This window comes from Equus asinus, chromosome 28 (assembly GCF_041296235.1).
Source record: "Equus asinus isolate D_3611 breed Donkey chromosome 28, EquAss-T2T_v2, whole genome shotgun sequence".
In the NCBI taxonomy this organism is placed as follows: Eukaryota; Metazoa; Chordata; class Mammalia; order Perissodactyla; family Equidae; genus Equus; species Equus asinus.
The window spans coordinates 49348791-49375646 of record NC_091817.1 but is presented as its reverse complement, the minus strand read 5'-3'; the positions used below and the strand labels follow the sequence as shown (position 1 = coordinate 49375646).

Sequence of the window (26856 nt, the reverse complement as noted above, 5' to 3'; positions counted from 1 at the left end):
TGACTTTGCGGCACACACACCAGCTTTGGGCATGGAGACACACGGCCGACATGACAAACGGAAGCCTGTTCCGTATTCAGGCGGTGTCACCTCTTTGCATGCAGCGATGAGCAAAGCTTTTCACTTGGTGTCAGACTGTGCTCATCGCCGGTGGTTCGTGTTGGCGGCCCCTTCGTGCCGGTCAGCAAATGCGACCTCAAAGCGCCCACTCTTCCTTCCACACCTGCGTCTCCACGTGTGTGTTGGGGGCGCTGAGCCGAGTCTCCGGGTCCGATGTGGGCCTCCTCTGCGACACTAGCTGCTCCCGCGTTCCCTCTGCATTGAGGGTTGGGGCCACCGGATCGAAGCCCCGTTTCCCCGTGGGCAGGATGGATGCGAGCAGGGTTGTGAGGCTGCGCTGTTTATTAAATGTCACTTCCCATCAGACGCAATTGTGATTAGTGCTGGCTCAGAGGAACTCACGGGAGACAACAGTGGAAGACCCAGGACTGCTGGTGCAACCCAAGTAAAGGGGAAGGAAGCTGGCACAAAAGACACCCAGACACAGGTGCCGGCCACTTCCTCGGGCTCAGGAGTCCACGGTCATCCATTCATCATCGTGAAAAGGAGGGAGCCCAGCTGGAGGGCAGCACATGCCTGCAGGACACTCCAGGCGGCTCCATCCCTGAGCACAGAGTCGTCATTCTGGGGACTAAAGGAGGTCTGTGCCTGAAGACAGTGTCTGTCAGGCTGAGGCAGAAGCAGGAGCTAACGCGTATTCCGACCTTGGCTGGTCTCTGAGAGCCCGCTGTTATTCTCTGCTATTATTCTCCTCCTTCCAGAGGAGGAAACGGAGGCCCAGGGTGGGGTGTGTGGATAACTTGCCCAGTAACTCAGGTAGTGAGTAGGGAGAGCTGATTATTTTGCCCCACAAATGGGTCTGTCCCCCTGCAGAATGTTGAAAACTTTAAAACAAAATTATTTGGCGACACAAACATCGGGAGAGGTCACACGAAAATCTATATTTTTAACTCCTCTTGAAAAACCTAAAGATCTGGCCACAGATGCTACCCATGCCCTCCAGCCTGCCACAGTCCCTACCTCTTCCTCCTGCCTCCTAGCCTCAGGGTAAGAGTCAGCGTCCCCAGCTGCCTCACTCACTGACTCAGCTGCAGGCCCCCAGCCTGCACCCCCAGGTCAGGTAAGATGATGGCCGAGCCCCCTTTCCGCTGTCAAGGCTTCGATTCTGTGAGTCGGCGAGAACTGGACCGTGGCTAGGGATTTCTCCCCCAGCCTCAGCCCAGACGGTCATTTCCTACAGGAGTAAGGCGGGCGCCTCTTCACTGCGACGCCCTCCAGCTTCCAGCTCTGCACCCCTCCCCAGCTTGCTCGCAAATCTAGGTGTAAATCATTTTTTTAAAAATTTGTGTATATAGGGGCCGGCCCCGTGGCCGAGTGGTTAAGTTCTTGCGCTCTGCTGCAGGCGGCCCAGTGTTTCGTTGGTTCAAATCCAGGGCGCGGACATGGCACTGCTCATCAAACCACGCTGAGGCGGCGTCCCACATGCCACAGCTAGAAGGACCCACAACAGAGAATATACAACTATGTACTGGGGGGCGTTGGGGATAAAAAGGAAAAAATAAAATCTTTAAAAAAAAAATTTGTGTATATAGGATTTCTTTTAGCAACATGTGCACTGCCTTAGGGAAGCCAGACACACGAATCTCTTGGTGGGATTTTAGGCCATGGGAGGCCATTGGCGGAAGGGTTTGTTGCAGGGTGTTCCTTCAAGGGTCTACAAAGAACAGAGAAAACCCTGCCAGGTCTGGCGGCAGCCCAGAGCAGCAGGAACCTCAAAAAAGAGGGGAGGGGAGCCATTCTGCTTAAATGTCATGCGGCTGGAGTAGTTTCACCTCCTCCTTGCAGGAGAGGTTGAAGGATAAGACTCCGAGGCATCCTCCTATCATCCAGGTGGGTGCGATGTGACTGGGAAGAGGTTCCTAACCGCTCTACACTCTGCCTCCCTCCCCACCAGCAGCCCTCCGCGCCCCCGACCACGCCACCCCCAGACACCAAGCTGCTCACCTTTACTTTCCCACCTCCATCCCTGAACCCCACCTGGAGATGGAGCAGGGCACCGTGCACGTGGGCCGGGACGGAGCAGGGCACCATGGCCATGGGCGGGGACAGAGCAGGGCACCGTACACGTGGGCCGGGACGGAGCAGGGCACCATGGCCATGGGCGGGGACAGAGCAGGGCACCGTGCACGTGGGCCGGGACGGAGCAGGGCACCGTGCACGTGGGCGGGGGCAGAGCAGGGCACCATGGCCATGGGCGGGGACAGAGCAGGGCACCGTGCACGTGGGCCGGGACGGAGCAGGGCACCGTGCACGTGGGCGGGGGCAGAGCAGGGCACCATGGCCATGGGCGGGGACAGAGCAGGGCACCGTGCACGTGGGCCGGGACGGAGCAGGGCACCATGGCCATGGGCGGGGACGGAGCAGGGCACCGTGCATGTGGGTGGAGGCTAAGCTGCTAAGTGGTCTGGTGGCCCCCAGGCTCTACGCTGGGCCGGTTCCGAAGTGCTGGCTCCTCTGGGATCTCGTTTGCCCCCGTTTCTGCCAGCTCTCTCTGAGGCTCTAGTGGCTGATACATCAGTCAGGGCCTCCTTTTCCTTCTTTCCCCCCAGTTCACCCCCTCTGGAAGGGCCCAGCCTGCATGTCAGGGGGCGCCCGGCAGTCCCCCATCAACATCTGCCAGAGGGACAGCGTCTACGACCCCCGGCTGCAGCCGCTTCAGGTCTCCTACCACGCATCGGCCTGCCTCTACGTCTGGAACACGGGCTACCTCTGCCAAGTGGAATTCGACGACTCCACTGAGGGGTCAGGTGAGCCTGAGGGGCCTTCTTTCCTCCTGCCCCTCCTGAGAGTGGGCCTTGGGCTTTGCAGAGAAGGGGATGATGTGCTTGCGTCGGTTGTTTGGAGACAAGGAACAGAGGGGCCTCGGCATTGTGGAGGCAGGAACAGGAAGAACGTGTGAAGTAGACGGGGGCGGGGAGAGCGAGGCTCGCCTTAAAGACGATAACCCATCACCCACAGTCACACGGGTTTACCAACCAGGGACAGAACTGTGAGCAAGTCAAGTCGCTTCCCTCCCTCGGGTTACATTCTAGGGCAGAAAGAAACAGTGAGCTAACAAAAATGTAAACACATGGCAGCTTCGAGGAGAGAAGTGAGGAGAGAGGCGTGGCGGAGGTGAAGCTGGAGAGGAGAGAAGGAAGGGCATGGTGCCCATGGCAACGGCAGGGCTGGGCGTCCGGAGCCTGTCACCTCGCTGGTTCTTACTCAGAGTGAGAGGGCCACCAGCAGACAGTGAACTGGCTGATGCTTTAAATGGACTCCCTGCGGCTTTGAGGAACAGGATGGGAGGAGGGCAGTGGTGGAGCAGGGACCAGGCAGGGGGCTGTCTGGGATGACAATGGTGGATGGCTGTGTGGTGGGGCGGCAGGGAGGTGGTGAGAGAGGCCCCAGGAGCCATTGATGCTGGCTCGGCCAGCCAAGGAGTCAAAAGAAAGATTTCTTGGACTCTCAGGGTCTGGCAGTAGTGCTCTTTTATTCAGAGAACAGCATGGAGTAGCATGGGGACACGCCCCACAGGCAGTGAAGCGCTGCAATGTGTTGAGGGTAGGGCTAAATTTATAAGGCATAGGTATGGGAGTTGTTTTTTTTTTACTAGACAAAGGAAAGATCATGTAAAAAGTCATTAAAATGGTGTCAGTGCAGGTGGGGTCTGTTATCGGGTGGTCCTATAACTTTGGATGGGAGTCAGGTCAGGACGTCCTATGCTCCCGGAGGACAGTATAGATCGGCGTGTAGGCCTGGACGCCTGGGCTTCTCTCCCTGCGGCAGCCTTAACCCACGTCACCATGAGCCCTCGCTGGGTCCCAGCACTGTGCCAAGGGCTCCACCTGAGCCTTGTCCTTGCATCCTCATCAGGAGTCCTCAGGAGTGTGGGGTGGACACTCCAGCAGCCTTGGGAAGGTTCTTTCTACCCTGATTTTGCTTATCAGGATCGGCTGCTAGATCCACCTGGCATTTTCCAGCACCTGTTGGTATCATTATGAGGCTTGTTTCTGCTGAACATCCATTTTCCTTCCGGGAGTCGGGAATTTTGGTACATGCCAGGTTGGGCATCCCTGGTGCATCACACTCCACACGTGCTGTCACAACTCGTTGCTGGGGGATTCGGCTCGTCCCGTGCCACTCCGCCAGAGAGGTCTGTGGAAGCTGCGCCTGGTTTCCTCCAGGCTCCGCAGTCGGCGCCTCTCTCTCCCTTGGCTGATTTTGCTTGTGTCCTTTTGCTGCAATAAATCTCAGCCATGTGTACAGCTGTATGCTGAGTCCTGGGAACCCTCCTAGGGAATTATTGAACCTGGGCACCCCTGACATAGCCCCCGGGCCCAGGTCCTTTCCGGGCCAGCCCTTGGTTGGTTGTCTTGTTCACTGCCCCCGTGAGGATGTGAACTCCATGAGGGCAGAATCACTGTTCCATACCAGGCACCCCAGGTGCTCAGTCAACTGATGGATGAGTACTGAATGAAAAGTTAAAGGAACAAACAAGACCCCATTTCCTCACCTGAGAGTGGAGAAAGGGAGGCGGCCACTTCAAAGGCTGTCGGGGGAAGAGGCGAGACCACCCTAGGGAGGCACTCAGCGCCGCTGCGTCTGCAGAGACAAGCTCCCAGCATCCCCTGCTCTGGCTGCTGGCCCAGAGCCCACCTGTCTGTGTGACCAATAGGAGACACTCCAGCGGGAAGGGGCTTTCACATGTGCCTCTGCACTCATCCCGCGGGCCAGTGCAAAGGCGCCGTCTGCCTTCACCAGCACCTGGGACACTCTCTCAGCTCCTCCTGCCCAGCCCTGTGTCCTGGCTTTGCCGTGACTCTGTGCTTGCACTTCCCCTAGTCAAGACTGCATTCTCCTGGAAATTCTCTGTCCCCCGACATGGGAGGCCCACTCTGAGCACCCTGAATGTGTGATGGCCGTGTGTTGGCCTTCTTGGAGCCCAGGGAGAGGGACCAGATGGAGCAGAGGCCCAGACTGACCTGCCCCACCTCTGATAGACTGGAGGGCGGGGAGCCCTGTCTCCCTGTGCTGGGCCTTTCCAGGTGTCTCTGTCCTCATCTCATGGGTGAAAAGGAGCCCCTGTTTCCTGAGCAGCCACCCCTGTGCCCACAGTTGCTCCCAGTTGCTCTTGGCCAGTCTTCACAACATCTCTCAGGGAACTTCTCACGTCGGGCTCACCCAGTGAGGGATGGAAACCCCAACTCCAGCCCACAGAAGCAAAGAAGAACTTCTTGGAAGGAGAAGGCCAGCTCAGAGAAGAGAAGGCGGAGCTGGACACCCAGATCTCGGGAAGGAACCAGCCGGCTCAGCCATCGGGGAGCAGGGGTTTATGTGCTTACTTACTTGGTGTGCCAAATTTTTCTGCTGTCGTGGGTTTGTTCCAAGTTCAAATTCCCAAGAAGCAACGGAAATTGGATTTTCAGGTTTAACGTGGTTTATATTATTTTAAAAAATTTTATGCAGCAGCTTTAAAAGATTGAATAAAGAATAATAGCTCCTGAACTGTTAATTGCTTGGTTAATAGTTGTGTGAATATACCAATAATTGTGAGAAAACCAGATATGGATGTAGGTGAGTTACTGTAGAATTCCTACTCTTCCTGTGTAATTTCTGTGTGTAGTTATGGGTCATGCTGATATCTATATGACAGATTTATTTCCGTTAAGTCGTGAAATATGAGAAACTCTGAAGGTCGCTTTGGATTTCTGTATGTGTATTGTGAAGATGCATTTGACAAAATAATTCAGAGTCCTGGGGGAAAGGGTCTGGCAGCTGAGCCTGGTGCTCACCCAGCCCTCCGTCAGTGGAGCACCCCATACCCTGAACCATGTCCTTGCCAAGACCACACGCTCAGGAAAGGGGTGGTCCCGGGGGAAGTCGTGATGCTATTTCTAAAAGGGGAGAGTACACTGGACAGACAAGCAAACAGCCTCTTTAAAAGCACCATCATCCGATGAGTAACAGCACAGCACAGATGGGAAATATGAGGCCCAGAGAGACCCCTGGCCAGAGGTCACAGAGCCCTCACAGCGGGATTCCCTGATCTCCAAGAAGGCATTTTAGGAGCATGAACACTCTATGGAAAAAATCTGCATCCAACATGCACAGAGATCAGGCCACAGGCGCCAACCTCAGCATAAGGGAGGAAAGTGCTAGCACATGCAGGGAGTGTGGCCAGCTCACAGTCAGGTCCCCGGCAGAGCCAGCAGTCTGCTCACAACCCAGGCAGGGTTCCTGGCTCCAGCTCAGCCAAGCCTGTGTCCAGTGTGTCCACACCAACGGGAGGGCCAGTGGGCAGCAAGGGTCAGCCTGGGACGCCATCCCTCAACCACCAGCAAGAAGAAGCCCACGCCGGACCCTCCTGACAAGTGGGGCAGAGACGTCTCTGTGGTTATTGTTGTCTGGATGTCTTACATCCTGTGCGCCCTGGAGTCTAGATGTCCCTGTGTCTCTCAGGAGCTCAGAGTCAGACTTCAGGTTGGGAAGCTAGACTTTCGCAGGTGATAATTCTCCCCAGAATCACAAGTCAAGGCCTCCTTTTGGTCAAGAATTTCAACCTCTTGAATTTTTACCCAAAGCTTGAACCATAGAATGGGTGTGGCCAGTCCAAGCAGCCATTCCTCTCGCTTCAGCACTTGGCCCAGCGTGGATATGAGACTCAGGCCAGACCAGCGAGAGCCAAAGAATTTTTCTTGGAAATGTTAAGAGAATCTCTCTTTGTGCCTGCGCTGTGCGAGGGTCAGCTGTGGCCCTGGGCCTGCCGTCCTCAAAAGAGAGCAAAGCCAAGAGGTGGAGAGAAATGGAGGCCGGAGGCCATGGTGGGAGCCTCTAAACACAGCTGTGCCGGAGGCCAAACCAGCCCCTGCACTCATCAAGCTCTTTTTTGCTGAAGTCGGTTGTGATTTAAGCTTCTGTCACTTCTTTCCAAGAGTCCCAATACAAGTAGACCAGTAACAAGTGATTAAGTTGGGAGAGAAGACGTAGAAGGGCGGGAGCTGGAGAATCGCCAGCGTCCATCCTTCTCTTCTTTGCTCAAACGTGATTCAGCTGTGGGCTGGCCTGTGCGGCCCATGTGCGAGGGAGCATTGGCAATGCTCTGGCCAACTTGGCCCACAGAGATGGGCAGTCAGGTGCTTTAAGATGCTTAGGCCGAGCCTCCGGGAAGCCAGGCCTCACATGAGCCCGGCCCTTCCGCGTACGTGGCTGGTGGAGTGCTGGGACTGTTCAGCAGCTGGTCTTTGGGTTTGGGGGAGGGACAAGAAGGCATGATTTGTAGTGTTTGCCAGGTTCCTCGGTGTGAATCCTCCCGCACAGCCGATTTCGAGCTCCCAACGCAAAGGCGCTGCTCCTAAGCTGGGAAGAGATGTGCACAGTCCGTTTCCAGGAGCCAATACGTACGAACCAGTCCCGCATGTCACTGTCCCTAGCCCTCTTCCCTCTCAGTGCCTGCTACCTCTGATCTCATTTTTGCTCTCCAAGTGAGACATTCACTGTATTCATTAAGGCTTCTTTTGGGTTGCATGACTGAGCTCAACTCAAACTGGCTTAAGCAAAGAGGAGGGAAACTCACTGGCTCAAATCCTAAAAAGTCCAGGGCGTGGCTGGGTCAGGTGGTGGAACCACACCAATGGGAATCTGAACGCTCCGTTTCTGGGCTCTGCCTTCCCCGGGGTGGACTCATTCCAGACCAGGGATTCCCAAATGGGGGCAAAGATGGTGGCCCACGGCTCCGGCTCACGCTCCCCATGGAGGGCCACCAAGAGACAGCGCCTCTGTCCCAGCAGTTGCAGCATCGGCCCCAGAGCTGATTCTCATTGTCCAGCTTGGGTCACTGTCCTGGGTGAGCTAATCACAGTGACTGAGGATGGGCCTGCCCTGGGGCAAGGAGGTCAAATAGTGGAGGACCACAGGGTTCTGGAGAGGCATCCTAGAGCCCGCTCCACTGGGCCAGACGTCCTTGCCATTGACCCCAAGCTGACCTCAGCCCACCCCGATTCGTGTCACTCTCAAAGTTCAAGGCTTCTCTGCCCTGATGCAGACAGGCCCCTGTGTTGACCTGGTCCTGACCCCGCTTTTCGACTTCTCCACCACCTTCCCAGTCTGGTTCAAAGAGACTCACCCTGCCCTGCCACAGACCGAAGTAATTATCTGGGTGTCTCTCCCCAGCCATATAAATTAGTCGGATAATTCCGCCTGTGGCTCCTGTCCACACAGGCCAATCTGGTTTTACTTTACTGGTCATTTCTCCCAAACCCAGTTTCCTTTTTCTTTCTCTCCTACTCAATTGTACATGCTCCTGCCCCCCTCCATTGTGACAGCTGGTTTTCTGGCTTCCAGTCCCCCTCTTTCAGATCCCCTGTCTCCTTTGTTCACCTCCATTGGAAACTGGGAGCCGCCGAGAGCAAAGGAAATGGAAAACACAGCTGAAAGACGGAAAGTACTAAAAAAAAGCTTTGCAGCAAGAAAATGAGAATAATGAGACTTTCCCATAATTTAAAACAAACCCTGGATAGAGGCAAAGGAAAGGCCTCCGGAGCAAGAAGGGAGGTGAGTGGAGAAGGCGCACGAATCGGAGTAACTTTGCATAAAATATGATGGCTTAGGTTGCCTTAGGCCAACAACAGGGGAGAGCCAGAAACGCAAAGTGAGACATAACCAGGAGGTCGAGGACGTTCTCCGCCAGCGTGGAAGGTGCCAGCAGTTTTTCCAGTGGGCGAGGGATACTGTGAGCACTTGGAGATTAATGCTGGCCAGTGAGGATGACTAACAGAGGTAGAGGCAGCCGGCTCTCTCCAAGAACGTGAGGGGCGGCGCTGGAGGCCAAGGAAGAAAGGACTGGTGGAGGGGGCGGAGCTGCCCGCGAGTGGGGATGGGGCTTTTGAGGAGGGGAGGAAGCAATGGAGGGAAACAGCGCAGCTCCCAAGAGACCCCTTGTCAGACCCCATGCACCACCATGCTGGGGAAGCCCTCTTGTCCCAGCTCAAGAGATGCTTGTCCTCAGGAACAGCGGCACTGGCCCCATCTGATGAGCAGTGTTGGCACCGAGTGTGATGGAAGGCCACAGACAGATCCCACTGCTTCTCGAGAAGACGCCCTGTGTGCTGGAAACCAGATCCTAAATGACCTGGTGGTACTGGTCATTTCTGTCGCGAGACGACATTTGAGAGCTTGTGACAAATCAACGGCTGATTGGGGTTTAAGTCTCACGATCACCCCAAGAGATAGGCAAATCTTCCCATTTATCGGAAGAGGACACCCACATCCAATATTCAAACCCAGGGCTGTTTCCAAATCCTACTGCCTCCCGCCACCCGTGGAAGAGCAGCCAGGGCACTGGGGTCTTGCTGACAGCGCCAGGCCTGACTCCAGGGAGCTAAGATGCCCTGTTCCCCATCCCCACCCCTCAGCCTGCCCACTTAGCTGAGTGGCGTGAAGAGAACAGCAAATGGAAAAACACCTCTGTCTTCCATACTAGACCCTTCTCCTCTGGGGGACAGGGTCCTGGGCTGCCCCCCAGCACCTCAGTGGCAGCTCATCTTACTCTTTAAGGGAGTAAGCATGGTGGTGAGAGCCCCATCTCTGGGCAGAAAGAGCCAAGTGTGAGGCTGCATTCCTCCACTTACCAGCTGGGTGGCATGAGCATGTCCCCTAAACTCTCTGACCCTCAGTCTCCTCTTCTGGAAACTGAAGCTCTGACGTTGGCTGGTTGGTGGGAGGATTGAAAGAGGGCCTGTGTGAAGCGCCCAGCACCGTGCCAAGAGAATTGAGCAGCCAGCCAATGACAGCTTCGCCTCCTGGGGTTCATTCAAAATAAAATCATCAAATGAGGCACCGGCCATGTGCTCTTTTAATGTTTTCCACTAGGGGGAACACAGAGAAGGCAGAGAAGCAGCTGCTGGCCAGGCTGAGTCTGGCTTTCTCTGACTACGGAGGACTCCATGTGTTTGTGTGACCCAGGCAATCGGCCGAAGGAAGAAAAATGGGAACTCCAAGCCTGGAGGCCCTTATCCTACTTGTGAGCAGCCTTCTGGAAGGGCACTCACTCGCGAGGACAGTAATCAGCAGCTGAGGTGTCAGGCACTGAAGCCAGGGGCCCGCTAATACTCCTTCCAACATCAAAGTGAAATTTAAGTCATTTGTAAAGTGGGGCCAATAACGGCCTTTTATCCTCTAAATGGCAGTTAATAATTATCCCCGGTGCCAAGAGATCCCAGCTGGGCATGGTTCCTGAGAGCTGAAGGCCATGGGCGCTGTTCACCACTGTAGAACCTGCAGCTGGCACACACAGCAGGAGCTCAATGAATGAATGTTTGCTCCTGGAGTGAATGCATGACCTGCAGACCAGCGTGAGTTTAAAGTCTGCAGACCTCACTTCCGCCAGTTGGGGATCTTCGGATGCAAGCCAAAGAAACTGACTCCAGCCACATAAGAATTTGGGGGCTCCCTCCTGGAAAGGTAGGCTGGAGATCGGGCCTGGAGACAGGTCAGGAATGCGGCAGGAAGAACTGCTTTCTCATCCCTCCGGCCCCAGCATCGTCCCACACCGGACCCAAGTCCCAGGGACCCTTCCGTGAGCCGGGTTAGGTGAGAGGTGCCTGCAGCAAGGCATGAACTAGTGGTTCAAGATTATGCAGAGGAGGAAGGGAGGATTACGGAAGGGAATTCTGTGCTGTCAGGAAGGGCACTGTAGCTGCATGGTCCCAAGATGACACCTTGACTGGGATGAGAGAACGTGATTATCACACTGTGGTCCTGGGGCAGTTATGTTTCACTGCAAATTAATAAACTGGTAATCCAGTTCCTAAAACTATATATTTTCCATCTTCCTTCCTTATTTATCTACTGTCTCTTATCTCAGGTCCTGGGCTTGGGAATTTTGGGGGGGTCAGAGGTGTTATTTTGGACGTTAGGTGCAGGTGTGGTTCTTTGACCCTGTCCCCTCACCAGGCTGCACAAGAAGCTGCAATTATGAATCTGCAGTGTAGCAGCTCACGCCACTACCTCTTGGGTTTAGTGAGCACTTACTGTGCACAGTACTGCTTCAGGTCCCAGAACCTTCCAGATGCAGTCTTTGCTTGCAAGGAGATCTCAAGTTAGGAAATAAGTGGAAAGGTGAATTGAAAGATAAACTGAGTCGCACATGGCAAATGCAAGCCCTGCCACCCCCTCCCCCACCTCTCGAGGCAGACGTGAGCTCTGGATCCTGCATCTTCCCCACACCCCTGCACCGGCCACTGCACACGGCTGCACTCAGAGAGGGCAACGCAAGGAGGGTCCACTGACCACGTCTGCAAGGCTGGCGTGTGGATCAGGAGGGGCCACCACGTTCCTCAGGGTTTCGGGAGGCGGAGGAGGATCAGTGGCTGGGATGTGAGGTGTGTGGGCAGTGTGGGAGGAGAAGGGGACAGAGCAGAGCTGCGTGTGGTGGGGGAGGCCTAAGAGAGGAGGCAGGGGCATTGTGGGCAGAGACTCAATGGAAAGGGCGAGAAAGAGGAGAGACTTGAAAGGAGCCCCGGCGGAGGCCTCGGGAGGATGACTTTGAGGACTTTGTGTGTGAGATGCTGAGCAGATTCCTGTAACTTACTCAGGAGAGCCCACCGCAGACTGTGGTATTCTCCAGGGCTTTCCGCGTTGGCCTTGTGATTGAAAGGAGAACGTCAGCGGGCAGCAGCACCTCAGCCTCCAGGCACCCAGCATCCTCGGCCTTCGTGCTACTCACTGGGGCAGAATAGCACCAGGGAAGGGCTCCGGGTGCACCCCACAGCACGTTTTCTACCCGCTCGCCCACCTACAGTTGAGTTCGGAGTCAGGCTAGGGGAGTGGAGGAATCGAACAGCTGATGGCATCAGCAGACTCTTGCAGGATGTGTCCGTTTGTAAAGACTGGAACATTCAAAGTCTGTTGATGAAAGCTCCCCTACCTGGCCCCTGCCCGCACCAGCCCCTCTGCCCCTCAACCCACCCCTCATTGCCCCCTGCATGAATGTCCACCACTTGGAACTCCCACCTGATCCACCACGGTGACCTGCTCTCCCTCCAGTCCTCGCTCCCTCTTGTCCCTTTCTGCCTGGAACTGTCTTTGTCTCCATTCCTCAGGCTCACCTAGGCCACCACTTCCTCTAGGAGGCCCTCTCTGATGCCCTACACCAGTTGAGCTTCCCGCAAAACGTCCCATCTGTGCCTGCCCCAACGCTCCTCGCCGCGGATGCCCGTCAGTGAGGCACCGTCTGCCCTCCCCGTTGATCCCAAGCTCCAGGAGAGCAGGATTGCGTGTGTGTCATTCTCTCCCCATCCCCGCTACTTAGAACTGTGGGCGGCAGAGAGGAGGAACTCGGGGAATATTTATTGAATGGATGGTTTATTCTCTTTTATGCTTCTGTGGCTGGCTGAGCCCCTTCTCATGGACACTTTCTTAAGACATGTCTGTCCTTCAATGTCTTTACATGCAGGTCCTGTCTTGGGAATAAGAGTAGCTGTTTTGGGTGACTGCAAACCTCTGCTATGATGATGATGATGATGATCATGGTGATGATAATTTTAATAATAATAATACCAGCAATACAAACAGAAAGTGCTACCACTAGTTGAGCCCCTGTGAGGTGCCAGGGGCCATTCTAGGGAGCGGTCTGTAGGCGTCACTGCATGTGATCCTTACTGTACGTGATCCTCGCCGTGTTCCAACGAATGGATGTCATTATGGTTTTACCAATACATGTCAAGCCTGAGATGCAGAGAATTAAAACAACCCGCTCAAGGCCACCCTGCCTAAGACCACAATTTGAGCTCTGGTCACCTGGCTTTAACACCAGAGCCAATGTGTGATGATCTTAGATTTTGACTCCCAGACAGCCGTCTGGACTCCCCCACTTCAGGGGTCTCCGGTGGGGCTGAGTCCCTCAAACGCTGGCAGCGTGCTGGTCACCAGCTCCTGCTGCTCCCTGCCTGGAGAGAATCCCAGAGACCGTCCTGATCCAGAGGACACACGGAAACCCTTTGCCCTTGCACTTTACAGCTTCGGAACGTTGCTTAAACCCCAGAGCAGCATCAAGAACAGGCCGATCCTTGGCCACATCTTATTTTTTGCAGTTGTGACTAATTAGAACATCTCTAACTTCTCTTGCACTTATTTTAAGCCATAAAACAACCATGACTGCCAAAAGCCTGCTTGTCCTGGAAAAAACAGTGAACTCAAATAGATGGCTATTAACAGCAGCTATTGGAATAGACAATAGTTTCTGGGGTCAGCAAACAGTAGCCTGGAGTTAGCCTCCAGCATCATCCGTCCTCAGGGGGTTTGGAGGGGCTGGTTCCGGTGCAATTCTCCAATTAAATCTTGATGCACCTGCTCGTGGGGACTGCTGGGGTGACGTATGGCCTCCGCTCCGTGGACAGACCCTACTGATGCAGGAGTCTGGGGACTGGAGGCTGGGGGCTGGCCAGATAAAGGTCCCCTTTTTACGAATTGGGCTTACCTTTTAAAACAGTTTTATTGAAGAGAATTACTCTGACACCATATAGCCATTATGAAAAGTGACTTTGAGATTATTTTATCCAGGGCTGCAGCCTTAAATTGGGTTCCCAACTTTCCCGGTGGGAAAAGTCGCAGAGTCTGCCTTGAACCTTGCTTCCAAAGCTGAGGGGCTGCACCTTCAAGCAGCCCTGGGTTGAGGTTGCCTGGTGGCCTGAGGCAGGTGGCTGACCTCCTCTGAGTCTCAGTTTCTTCATCTCGAAATTGGGCTAATAGTGTCCACTCGCAGGGCCATTGTGTGGAACCAATCATGGGAGGAGGAGACGGGGAGCGGGGGGAGGACATGGGACATCAAGTGCTTTGCACCATGTCCAGCAGCGGGCAGGCGCTCAATAGACGCTGGCTGTCGGTTAGTGGCATTCACAGCACGTCCTAACTGCCCACCAGGCTCTGAGCATGACTTGAGCTGATGGGTGTGGTTGCACAGCACCCAGGACCCACGAGACGGCCACTCCTCCTTCATCAGCTGCTTCGTCCCATTTCAGAGACATGTCATGGCTGCTGGTTTTCGTTCTTTGGGTGCTTCCAAAATGCCAAGCATTGTGCTAAGAACGTTGTGTCTCACACATGACATAATCCTTGCAATGTCCCTTGCAATATCGAGTAGCCTCTAGGTTCATCCCCATTTTACAGCTGGGGAAACTGAGGCTGGGAGTGGCTTCTTAACTGGACCAGAGTCACTCAGTTTGGAAGAGGTGGCGCCAGCATCTGACACCAGACCCCGCTCCTGACCACCTGCAGAAGGGGCAGGAAACGCTGTTTTCCTTTTTTAAAATGAAGACACTTGACATTTTGCTAGGGGGCTGTCTTTGCCCGTTGGTCTAATTTTAGAGACATTGTTCCAGGGAGATTTTCCGTGTAGTCGATACCCGCTGTGGTTCTTGAAAATAGAATTGTGCTTTTTGACAAGCTCTTTTTCTCTTCCTGAGATGCACTTAAAGGAGTGAGGCTGCAAGGGGCATCAAGCCCAGGACGGCCAAAATGCCGGACCCCAGTGTGTCTCCACCACCTGCCACAGGGGGCCGCTCCAGCCCAGCCCACGTTACAAAGTATCCCCCACTTATGCCCTAGAAATTCAGCCAGACCCAGACCCCTTGCTCTTCACTCATCGTCCTAGGAATCTCAGGTTTCGCCGTCTCCTTATTTGCGCCTGCACGTTACAGAGCTAGTGAGGTGCAGCAGCCTTCCGGGGATTCTGTTATGGGGTTGTTTGGTCCCAGCCCAGGGCAACCGCCGTTCATTGACAGATGACCACACAGCAGCCTGAAGGATGGGAGGAGAGCCATGTCCGGGAGGCTCCACTGAGAAGGAACATTCTCTCCTGCAGAGGGCAAGTGCCCGGGGCTTCCAAAGGACAGACATCCGTTTGTATTCTCTTACTGAAACGGGAGACAGTGTCTTAGGGAAGCAGAAGGGCGGGAGTCCGACTGGCGAGAGGCTGCTTCAGCAGAGAATCTGGGGGCAGTTTGATGTCGGGGAGAGCATGAAACCATGGCCCGTGTGTCCAGTCCTGCACGGAGGGTGACCTTGGGAAAGTCTTCCGACCTCTGTTGCTCTTTACCTGCCAGAGGAAGGAGGAATGCTTGCCCTCCACCCGTCCCCTCCCAGCCCAGCAGTCTCCCGTTCTGGGCTCTCTGTCGTTAGCAACAGTGGGGAGTGATTTTTCTACAGGGTTATTTTTGGTGGGGATCTGGCAGACATCCAGCTAGCGGTACATTTATGCCTCACACGGTTGGTATCAATCTTCTTGGATTCTGTATGTGTGTGTCTGGGTAGAATTCTAAGATGCTTGAGCTGGAAAGAAAAACAAGAACCATTTAGCTGGCAATTCTATTTTTTTAGTCATTGAAGGAGCCGAGTCCCTGAAAGATTAGGTGCTGTCTAGTCACCAGCATCATTATCATCATTGTCGTCTGACAACACTTTACAATGGGCTTTCCCTGCCGTCGTCTCAGGTTATCCTGTCAGTACTCCTCATGTCATAGCCTCAGAGAGGCTGAGTAACTTGCTCAAGGTCACAGAGCAAATTAGGGGCAGAGCTAAATTACAAATCCAGGCCCACTCATGATTGTTGCCATCTGGCACTTTTGTTTTAGAAGAGACGTTATAGACGTGCGTGGACATCCACGTGGTTACCTTCTGGGTAAGTGAGCATATTGCCAGTCTCAGTCTCTCAGTGCCCAGGGCATCGCCTGGAGGAAAGTTGGTCAGATGAGTGGCAGACTCTCCCCTTAGGCTCACCTCTTGGTCACTAATTGGTACATTTTGGTGGCACAAGGTCTCTGGCTGGACAGTACCACAAACTTCCTTTCCACCACAGCTACAAGGCTCCAGGCAGAAGAGGCACAAAGATTACCACTGCCTGCGTTTCGTGATTCTATAATTTCCTTAGAATATGTTTTTTACTTTGAAAGATAAAGTAGAAAAGGCATGGATTTTGGCACCAGATCTGTGTTCAAATCCCAGCTCCCATTGCTGGGATTACCAGCAACCCATCTAACCTCTCCTGATCAATGAAAATACTGTGCAAAACTAGGAAGGCTGATGGGCTCGAGTATCCTTACCCCTCAAAGGAAAAACATCACCCCTCTTGTATTTTTAGCCACAGAAAATCTCCATTAACATCTTGCCCTTCAAACCCGCCTGGGAGGTTTGCCCCTCTGCCTTGCCTTCCTCATGCACAGGGGGCTCCTTCCAGCTGCCCGTGCTGTTGGCCGCCAGCAGATCAGACTTCATGGTTTACAACGTTTTTGTGTACTTGCTGGGGAAGAGATACTCCTGTGTATTTTTTAGATTGAGATATAATTCATGTGTGTGTATTCAGCAGAATAGATTACCTCTCAGAACCACAGAACTTTACAACCAGGGGTTATAGACCAACACTGTCATTTGCGAGTGAAGAAAGAGGAACGGGAAACTTCATGACTTGATCGAGGGCGCAATCACGAGCTGCAACTGTTTCCTAGTTTGCAGCTCAGTGCTTTTCTGCTACCAACTTTTTATGGCAAAAGCAAAACAGAAAACACCACTCGCCGGTAGCATTTGACACCGTCCATGGCATCCTTCACATCACTAAATGTTTTCCCTGGTTTTGCCACGTGGAGGAGTTGGTGCAGGCAAGGCCACCCCCGGAACTCACCCCATTCTCTGGAGTGTCCTCCAGACTTGTCCCAGCCATCCCAGAGCACGGGTGCTCACTTCCGTCAGAAGCAAGATGTCCAACAGTGACCATTATATTTGTAGCAGTTGTTGGTGGAAATCTGTTAGCAAAATGCAGCCAGAGACAAGCTATACCGCGTGCATCACAGTCACCCGGCAGCTTGTTAACATGCAGATTCCCAGGGCCTCTGGTGGGGGTACCCCCAGTTCCACAGGTTAGAGCCAGGTTCCTTGGTGATGGGAGCTCGTCACGTCTGAGCCGTGGGCGTCAGACTAACAGCTCTTGGGGAGGCCACACCAGTTGTTTAGGGTGACTTGGAAAGAACATCCCAGTAAAACCTGGTCACGTAGTGGGACCAGACTGAGCAAGGTCTGCAAAAAGGTCAGCACCGGTGGACAAGGTGGCTCATTGTATCTCAGAATGGGTTCATTTAAACGTCTTGCTCATTACATGTTAGTTTATGGAATTATTTTGTGACAGAATTTAAGCTGCTGTTTTTTAATTCAAAAGACATCATTTTTTTAAATTAAAGAAAAATCTGGAAATCTTATAGGACCAGCATGTACCTCAGAAACAGTTTTTCTTTGCCTATTGCTGCACGCAGCTGGGTTGAGGTCCCTACAGTCACCTGGCGGCTGCGCAGGAGTCTGTTCCCCCAGGCGTTTACAGTGAGGGAGGTGTGGCCGGCCCAGGGCCAGGCGGTGGCGACAGAGATGAGCAGAGGAGATCTCAGCTCTCACGGACCCACCTTCCAGTTTGTCATTTCAGTGCGACATCCTTTTCTTGAGAGTGAAATCATGTGACCTCCATGTAGACAGCAACACCACCGTCCAACGACCAGACAAACTAATGCACCAGTTCTACTGGCTTCATCTTCTAGGAATTAGCGGTGGCCCCTTGGAAAACCACTACAGACTAAAGCAGTTCCACCTCCACTGGGGAGACACGAACGAGTGGGGCTCAGAGCACACCGTGGACGCCCACGCTTTTCCGGCAGAGGTCTGTAGACGTCATCCTAGCAAGAATTGTGGGTGCTTTCTACCCTGCTTGGTTGCCCAGAAACAAAGGATTTCTCTAGTCACAGGGGACTCCCACTGCTCAAACTGGAACAATTCACCGCCCTACCCATTCAATCACACAACTTTCCTAACAGGAGAGTACTGTTAGCACTTTGATTTAACAGAAGAAGAGACTGAGGTTCTGAGTGGTTACGTAACTTGCAAAGTCAGACGGCTGGGATTCAAGCACAGCGTCTGCGCTCTTAGCATCTCTCTCAGCCACCCCCTTGCTGCTGGTAGATTATAGACTAGAAGCTTCCTGTCCTTCAAGGCAGGCGAGGCTTTCTATTGAGAATCTGAAAATCTTCACAATAGAGATCATGTTCTTCAAGCAAAGTGATATTTGCAACATTCCAAATGGGAGTCAGTAAGTCACAGGAGTGGAGACAGATGTTAGGAGCTGGGTTTTGTAGTTACGGTGGGGTGACGGATGATGCCTTACAGATTTCCCCCGATATTTTATTATGAAATTTTTCCAACATACAAAAAAATGGAAACAACTGTGCCGTGAGAGCCCGTGCACTGCCACCAGATCCTGCAATTGACATTTTGCCACAGTCACTTGATCACACGGCTGCCCCCTGGCCCGTCCCTCCGCCCCTGACCAGGCACCTGGACTTCTGATGCATTTCAAATTAGGGACTGTTCCGTCTCAACTTTTTGTGGCCGTTGAGGGGAAGGAACACGATAGTGAAAATAGCACTAGAGGCCAGGCCACTGGAAACGTGAAAATCACCTATGATCACACACCCAGAGTTTAAAAATAGGGAGTCACGTCCCTTGCTATGATTATACATGTATTTACAAATATGACAGAAATAGAGGAACACTAGCTTGCCACATGCTCCCTTTGGTTTAACAACTCACCTTCTATCTTAGTAACTGTGTGTCTGCGCTGTGGTTTTTAATGAACAGCTATTTTAACAGAGGAAGTTGTGATTTATTAGAGGAGATCAGCGCTCGGGACCCGCCAGGGCCTCTCCCTGAGTGGGGCCGAGCAGGGGCTGCGGCCGTCCTGGCCACGCCTCTGGCCCAGGCTGGAGCCTACCGTTCCTGGGGGGTTGGGGAGGCACAGCCAGCTCTAAAGGCAGGGTCTGTGACAGAAGAAGGCTTCTGTGGGGGCCAGGGCCCAGCCATCTCTGTTTCTGGGTGACGGCACTAGGACAGTGGGCGGGGGCTTCAGGTGAGCTATGCACCAGCAGGGAGAGGCCATGCCACTGTCACTGTCCCCGATGTGCATGGCCAGAGCACTGAGGCTTGTGTGGAGTGAGGTGCCACACGGGGCACATGAGGGCCCAGCACCCTCGGCAGAGCCCTCCAGGCCCTGGAATCCAGCTGCTGCATAGGGAGGGAGGGTCTTGTTGACCATGAGAGGCCACAGGCTTTCTGGGCTCTGGCTTGGTCGCCGTTCAGAAAGGCCTGGCCACAACTCATGCCTGTAAAGGGGAATATGTACAGACACCCAGGGCCCTTCTAGACGCTGAACCAAACTCAGCCTCCTCAGGACCACGTGTTCTCGTCACACAGAGCCCCAAGCCAGGCCTGGTTGTCCTGGTTCTGCCTCCTGCGCGCCAGTGACCCAGGAAAGCCCGTTTCCCCAGCCCTTACCCGCCTCTGATTTAGATCCTTGTCACCTGGCCAATCCCGATGCCGAGTTTGGGCTTAGGAAAACCAAAGGAGGGAAGTAAAATAAAGTCACAGACGAAGTTCAAGGTAGGGTGACAGATATAGAAGAAAAGAATGCAACATTTGGGGCACACTTAGACTAAAAAATTATTCGTTGTTTATCTGAAATTCAAATTTAACTGAGAGTCCTGGATTTTATTTCGCAGCCCTCGTGCAAGGATGTCTGAGAGCAACAAATAGTCCAACCGCCAATTTCTATTTTATAAAGTTGAAACGTGCCTCCTTTCTCTCGCCCCGACCCGCCGAGGCCCCTCCTCTCCGTGCTTTCATTGTTCGCTCAGCGCTGCAGCCCCCTCAGACCCAGCCATGATGCTGAATTCATTAAAATCATTAAATGGACATATAGGTCTGCCCCACAGAAGGAGGAGTGACTCTTCTGTTTCTTGCCGCATCGTGATAAATGTCATTTCTCTCGCTCCTGTGTTCCAGCTGCATTTAGTCCACTGGAATTCTGTGAAATACCAGAATTACAGCGAAGCTGTGATGGGAGAGAGCGGCCTGGCGGTGATAGGCGTCTTTTTAAAGGTAATCCTGCCAGGGCGTAGCTCTTCCAGAGAAGAAAGTCGTGTGCGGGAACCAAGAACTGCCTTTAGACACGGCCGATTTAGAGTGAACTGTGCTGTCGTCCTATCTTCTGCTTTTCCAAACCAATGTTTCGTGTCTGTGCTGTACAGCTGGGTGCCCATCACGAGGGGCTGCAGAAGTTGGTGGACGTCCTGCCGGAAATAAGGCATAAGGTGAGCTACGTATTTTGAAAGCAGCGTGATTGGAAAAGTAGAATTGTTTAGAGTAATGACTCATTTGCAAGGGAGAAAAACCATTTTGGTGGCCAGAGCATTGCAGAGGGGGTCTGAGGCCGGGTCTGGGAATGGAACCCCCAGGGGCCGATTCTAGTTGTGTGGCTCCCTGGCTCACACTCTGACCTCGAAGGTGTCACTGCTATCCTCAGGGCCCTCCCTCTGCAGTATAGTAGGGGTGCTGGACTCGAGTCGAGCTTCCCAAAATTGAGTCAATCAGGCAGCGTCTTGAAGATTTTTGCTATGTCCACCCACCAGTGGCACTATTATTTACTTAATATCTTTCATTACATGGACCCGCTTTTAAAAATCTTTAGCCTGTCCCAGGCAACGACACCCACTCGTGATAACATTTGCTTTAAAACTGATCGACCTAAGTACCATTAACAATTAAGAGTGCCCGCCCGCGTGCCTCCTAGCGCACTCGTCCGGAGGGAACTGGGATGGCCCAGGAGAACCTGGAGGCGGGAGGGAGGGACCGCCATGGAAACCCACCACTCGCTCGCTGGTGGCAATGGCTCTTCGCTCAGCTCCTTGTACGCCTTGCTGCGTTAAGCACAGCTCCAAAGAAGGCAACGAGAACAATGTAGCTTTTCTCCAACATCAGCTGAGAAAGGACTTTGATGGAGAAATGGAAATTCCAGAGAAATGTCGTTTATTTGTTCGGTACCAAACAAAAGAATTCCAAGCAGGAAGGAGTCACCGTGGTCCTTGGACATGGGGACGGATAGGGCTCTGACCTGTCTTAACAATGGCGAGAGTGGCTCCAGATGAAAGCTGGGGGCCAGCCCTTCCTCGGCTGATTCACAGGGATTGTTTGATCTGTGTGGTGCGTTCCCCTTGATGTTGACCTCCTGGCCTGCCTGGTGGGATGGACAGCAGATCGCCCCCCGCTGCCCTGTCCGCCAGCTCAGGAACTCGGCAAGGTCAAGGTGCTGAGAGCATCCTCTCCGTCGCTGGTCTGCAGCCAGAGTAAACCTGGGATGTTTTCCCCACCAGCGTCCACCTCCTACGTAGCGTGGTCCCCACCTCTTGGCAGGAGAGAGAAGAGCTGACTGAGAGGTGCTGTTTACTCAAGGGGCTGCTTTCCTTCCATGGAAGGTGCTGGAGCATTTCTCTCCCATGGGCCAACTCCAGCTCTTCTGGGCAAATCGCAGGGCAGAAATGGGTCAGTGGGAGATAGAGGACGTGCCTGTGGCTCAGTTCTGGTCCTGACACTCATCTTTGGGGCTCAGTTTCCTCACCTGAAAAGGAAGAGTGAGACTCTTAAGAGACAAAAGGCCCAGCCTTGGAGAGCAGGAGTCTGTGCTTCACGGGTGGAGGGTGCATTCCATTTCCTGTCATTTGTCACAGTCGGCTCGCCATCCTGGGTTTCCCCAACGTCTGGGTTGATTATTGGAATTTGCGATGTTGTAAGTCTCCTCTGTGCTGTGCACTTCTACAGGTTTTGACAAATGTGTAGAGCCATGGTCCCCCATGCAGGACCATATAGCACGTTCTGTCCTGTGGCCTTTTGGAGCCAACCCCCGAACCTGGGGGAGCTGTGGTCCGTTTCCAGCCCTAGAGTTTTGCCCTTCTCCTGTTTTTATTCTCCCTCGCTGTATCGCGTGGAGCTTTCTCTGTAAGCTACTTCTCTTCCCTCTGGAGTGGTATGCTCATCAGCAGCAAAGAGGACTACACGTCGACCCACTTCTCCCAGCAAAGACAACTGGGGTGGGCGCCCGTCACCACGAGCTGGTCTGTCTGTATTCGAGATGAATGGGTGGTCTCCACCGTAACACCCTGGCCCTCCTGGCTGATGGACACACAAAGGAGGGGCCTTCGCTTGCTCTGGGGGCCCCAAGGGACAGCAGCTGTCTGTAAGCAGAGGGCAGCTCTGAACCCTAACATGCTTAAGAGAGCGACACAGAGGTCCTGGGAATGCTGCTGGAAACATAGGGATGACCTCTCGGAATTTCAGTGGACAGGTGGTTGGGTCCATCCGTCTGCTCCTGCTCGTGGTCTGCTGCCTTCACCCCGACCCCTGCAGCCCGGGGAGGGAGGAACCAGCCCTGGCTTCAGGACGGGACCGACCTCCCGTAGCATCTGGGTTCTGCCACGTCTAATTACGTGGCTTTGAGAAAGTCACCTACATCTGTCTTACTTTCTTCCTCAATAAAATAGAAGCACCTCTCAAGGGTAGTTCGGAAAGTTCAAAGCCTTGGAAGGTGCCTGGCACATCAGCACCTTTGGGTTGGGGCGGAGGGAGGCGGAGGGCCTTCACTTGTCACCACACACCCACTGGTACTTTTTGCATTTGTCCCATGTGCCCATGTGACCTGTTTCCTTCAGGAATTAACTAGACCACATGGTGGAATATTACTAAGCTGTGAAAAGGAATGAAGCACTGACACGCACTGCAACGTGGATGAGCCTTGAAGATGCTCTGCCGAGTGAAAGAAGCCACACACAAAGGGCCACATTTCAGATGATCCCACTTACAGGGAGCGTCTAGAACAGGCAAAGGCATGGTGACAGAAAGCAGATTAGTGGGGCCTGTGGAGGGGCAGGGGCCTGTGGAGGGGTAGGGGCCTGTGGAGGGGCAGGGGCCTGTGGAGGGGTAGGGGCCTGTGGAGGTTGGGGCCTGTGGAGGTTGGGGCCTGTGGAGGGGTAGGGGCCTGTGGAGGGGTAGGGGCCTGTGGAGGGGTAGGGGCCTGTGGAGGTTGGGGCCTGTGGAGGGGTAGGGCCTGTGGAGGGGTAGGGCATGTGGAGGTTGGGGCGGGCTAGCTAAAGAGTACTTCCGGGGGCTCTTTCTTTCTGGAGTTCTTTTTTGAGATGATGAAAATGTTCTAATGTTGACTATGCTGGTGGTTGCACATATCTATCTGTGACTACACTAAAAACCACAGAATTGTCTACTTTAAATTTAAAGGGTGAATTCTATGCTATCTGAATTATATTTCTGTTTTTTTGTTTGTTTTTTGTTCTTTCTTTTTTTTTTGAGGAAGATTATCCCTGAGCTGACGTCAGCTGCCAATCCTCCTCTTTTTGCTGAGGAAGACTGGCCCTGAGCTAACGTCTGTGCCCATCTTCCTCTACTTTATATGTGGGATGCCTCCCATGGCATAGCGTGCCAAGCAGTGCCATGTCCGCACCCGGGATCCAAAGTGGCAAACCCCAGGCCACCGAAGTGGAATGTGTGCACTTAACCACTGTGCCACCGGGCTGGCCCTGAATTATATTTCAATAGTGCTGTTTTTACGACATTAACCAGACAATTAATTACAAAGTGGAACAGCAGGCACACACGAGGCAATTTCTAAGTGTCTGTCACTGTGAATCAATTTACTTCCTTCTCTTTAGCAGCTTAATTAACGTCCCCCTGTTCCAACTGGTGAGAGTCAGCAGCTAGGGGACAAGCCAGGTGGTGGGGCCACTTGCTTTTGGCTTTGAAGGCTGGGTGGGAGGACTTTGCTGGGCAGGGAGGCCACCTTCCTTGGGGATGGGGGAACATCTGCTTCGTGCTTGAACACCCTCTGTGGGACCCGGAGCGGGTCTGGGTCTGGAGCTGAGGCTGTTACTCTGGGCCTGGTTAGTGTTAACTTGCTTCTGGGCCTGTGCCCTCGGCCTTTCAGGCTCACTTGCTTTACAGAGGCGTGGAGGCCACTGTCCCGGGCCTGCCACCCTGAGGGACCCCCAGGGATCTTTTCCTCTCTGAGTAAAAGCCTGCTTGGATGACTTTGGCTTGCAACAAGGCAGAGACCGGCCAAGAGGCTCTCCTTTCTGTTTACACCCCCGGGGGCTGTGCTGAGCAGCATCCAGACAGCAGCTCCAGTGCTCCTGCCCCTGTTGGTGGGTTTCTTCAGGGGTCCCCATCCCCGGGCAGAAGCAGGGCTGTCCCCAACTGCAGGCGCTCTTCCCACTGGTCTCTTTTTATTGCTTTTGTGTCTCATTTACTCATTCCAGCCATGTAGCCTCTTTGTTGTTCCTCAGGCCCATTGGGTCACACCCTGTCTCAGGGCCTTTGCACTGGCTGTGCCGGCTTCCTAGAAGGCTCTTCCCCTGAAACCTGCATGGCCTCTTCCTTCACCTCCTCCATGTCTTTGCTCAAATGTCACCTTTGCAGTGAGGCCTTAGGGACCACCCCTCTTAAAACACCAGCCCCACCCCTGAATCTCTTACCCCACGGTCCTGCTTTGCTCTGCTCCATCACCCTTACCACGTGTGAACTGCTAGGTGTCTGACTCACTCAGTTCGTGCGCTGTCCGCATCCCTCCAGTGAGAGGCGAGTCCCCGAGGGCAGGTGGTTTGGGCTGCTTCATTTACTGCGGTACCTGCAGGGCCTAAGACGGGCTTGGTTTACCGCAGTGCTCGACAAACAGCTGTGAGGGAATGAATGAATGAATGAATGAATGGTGGCAGCCCACTTGAAACTCAGAGAGGCAGGTTTCTCACTCTCCTTCTATGAAACAGGGAAAGCAAGCAAACCAAGGGCTCCCCTGAGCAGGGGGGTGTGCTGACGGGAGCCCCTCCTCGAAGCAGCTCCAAGAGCCTGGCACACAGTCATGGAACAACCGTGAGGAGGAGGAAAATCCTGGCATGTGGGTCAGGGAATCCCGCACAATGGACGGCGTCCTCCTGAGCCTGTGGCATCGCCACGCGCGTGCGTCAGGGAGGGCTGCCGGGAAGGGGGGACCAGCTGTCCTAGAAGTGTAATATTTTCTGGTGTAGTCACTGTGGGAAACAGTCTGGTGGTTCCTCAAAAACTTACACGTACACTCACCATAGGATCCAGCAATTCCACTTCTGGGTATACACCCAAAATAATTAGAAGCACGTCTAGAAGAGATATTGGTACATTCGTGTCAATGGCAGCATTAATCACAACAGCAAAAAGTGGAAGCAACCCAAGTGTCCACCGACAGATGAATGGATAAACAAAACGTGGTCCACCCACACGACGGAGCTTTGTTCAGCCTTAAAGAGGAAGGGAATCCTGACACCTGCTACAACATGGATGGACCTCGAGGACTTTATGCTAAGAGAAATAAGCCGATCTCAAAAAGACAAATACTGCAGGATTCCACACACACGAGGGACCTAGAGTCGTCAGATTCACAGAGACAGAAAGTAGGACGGTGGACACCAGGAGCTGGGGGAGGGGGAGGGGAGTGAGTGTTCAACGGGCACAGAGTTTCAGTTTGGGAAGATGACAAAATTCAGGAGATGGATGGTGGGGATGGTCGCACAACAATGTGAATGTCATTAACACCACTGAAGTGTACTTTTAAAAATGGTTAAAATGGTGAATGTTCTGTTATGCATGCTATTTTACCACCATTTTTAAAAGTGTAATATTTTCACAGCCAAGGTATATGAAAATGAATAACTTTAAAAGGAAACAAATGAGCATTTGGTAGGAATCCCTGCTCTGACAGAATAGTCACATTTTCTTGTTACTGCTTCCAAATGTGAGAAGCCCGGCCCCACAGCCTTTATCTCAGGGAACGCACTCCCCTCCGAGCGACGAGAAGGCCGCATCACTGAGATAAAGATGGGGCACCATTCCCTTCCCTCCTGCGCCCCCTCCACCTCCGCTGAGAACTGACGCTGCCTGTGGTCTCGGTCCCTCAGGATGCGCGGGCAGCCATGGGCCCCTTCGAGCCCTCCTGTCTGCTGCCCACCTGCCGGGATTACTGGACCTACCCGGGCTCCCTCACCACCCCTCCGCTAACCGAGTCGGTCACCTGGATCCTCCAGAGGAAGCCCATCGAGGTGGCCCAGAGCCAGGTGAGCCACGCCTGTGACCATGTGGTAGGACTGTGTTGGAGAAGTTCCCCTGTCTGGCAGCATCACTAAGATTGCGAGCAAGCCTCACGGAGTTTCCTTCTCCGAGCGTGTTTGATGCTCCTGCACGAGAAGAATTTTCCAATTGGAATAGGAGCTCGTGGGGATTGAACAGAAGTTCCTGAGATCACAGCTCTCCCTCTGACGTTGAGATATTAGTGTGTGAGAGGGAGAGAGACAGAGACAGAGAGAAAGGGAGGGAAGCCGGAGAGGGGACTGACATGAGGGGGCACAGCTATACTGCCGCACTTCCGAATCGTGAGTGGTTTGGGATTCAGACGCGGCATGGATCCCTAGGGTCAGACGCTTGAACTAGGTCACTGCTTGCTCTTCAGTCTGTGTCGAGGTGAAGTGACTTTAAAAGAGAAGAAGTGATGTTATAGTTGGGACATAGGTCCTTGCCTGTAACGGACCACAGTAAGTATCTGTTGACGAATAAATTAACCGAGAAAGGGGTGTCCCAGATGGAAGCTGGAAAGCCGTGAAAGAAGTAGGGTCATTGAGGGCAAAGAGGCAATTCTGGAGTTTGTCCTGCTCTTTGGATGCTAGAACAGGAAGAAATCGAGATTGCAGAGGGTTTTCTCACCTGCTGTATTGAGAAGTTATGGCACTAGATATGCCGGGAGGAAATTCCAGAAGGATTGTGTTAGCCTGCTGTTGCTGCTGTAATGCTGAGTAACAAACCACCCCAAAAGTC

The 26856-nt window shown here is 53.4% G+C and overlaps 1 protein-coding gene and 1 long non-coding RNA gene across 5 annotated transcripts in view; one reads left to right on the top strand and one right to left on the bottom strand.

The window, feature by feature from the left end:
* CA5A (carbonic anhydrase 5A) overlaps nt 1-26856 on the top strand; it is a 37019-nt gene that overhangs the window by 6538 nt on the left and 3625 nt on the right. For 2 of the 3 annotated variants that reach the window (XM_070500171.1, XM_044761399.2), the window contains 5 exons: nt 2670-2867; nt 17673-17791; nt 19966-20061; nt 20211-20273; nt 25947-26102. In XM_070500171.1, coding sequence (XP_070356272.1) covers nt 2670-2867; nt 17673-17791; nt 19966-20061; nt 20211-20273; nt 25947-26102 — 632 coding nt within the window. The remainder of the gene's footprint in view (nt 1-2669; nt 2868-17672; nt 17792-19965; nt 20062-20210; nt 20274-25946; nt 26103-26856) is intronic. The other variant, XM_070500172.1, reaches the window with a different exon arrangement.
* On the bottom strand, nt 20206-25936 carry LOC123281691 (uncharacterized). Of its 2 annotated transcripts, XR_006521351.2 has the most exons (4): nt 25096-25936; nt 24562-24694; nt 20829-21577; nt 20206-20252 (listed from the first exon to the last, which is right to left on the bottom strand). It is a non-coding gene; the product is annotated as an uncharacterized lncRNA (long non-coding RNA). The 2 variants fall into 2 exon arrangements; XR_011498926.1 differs by having other exon boundaries at nt 24562-25936.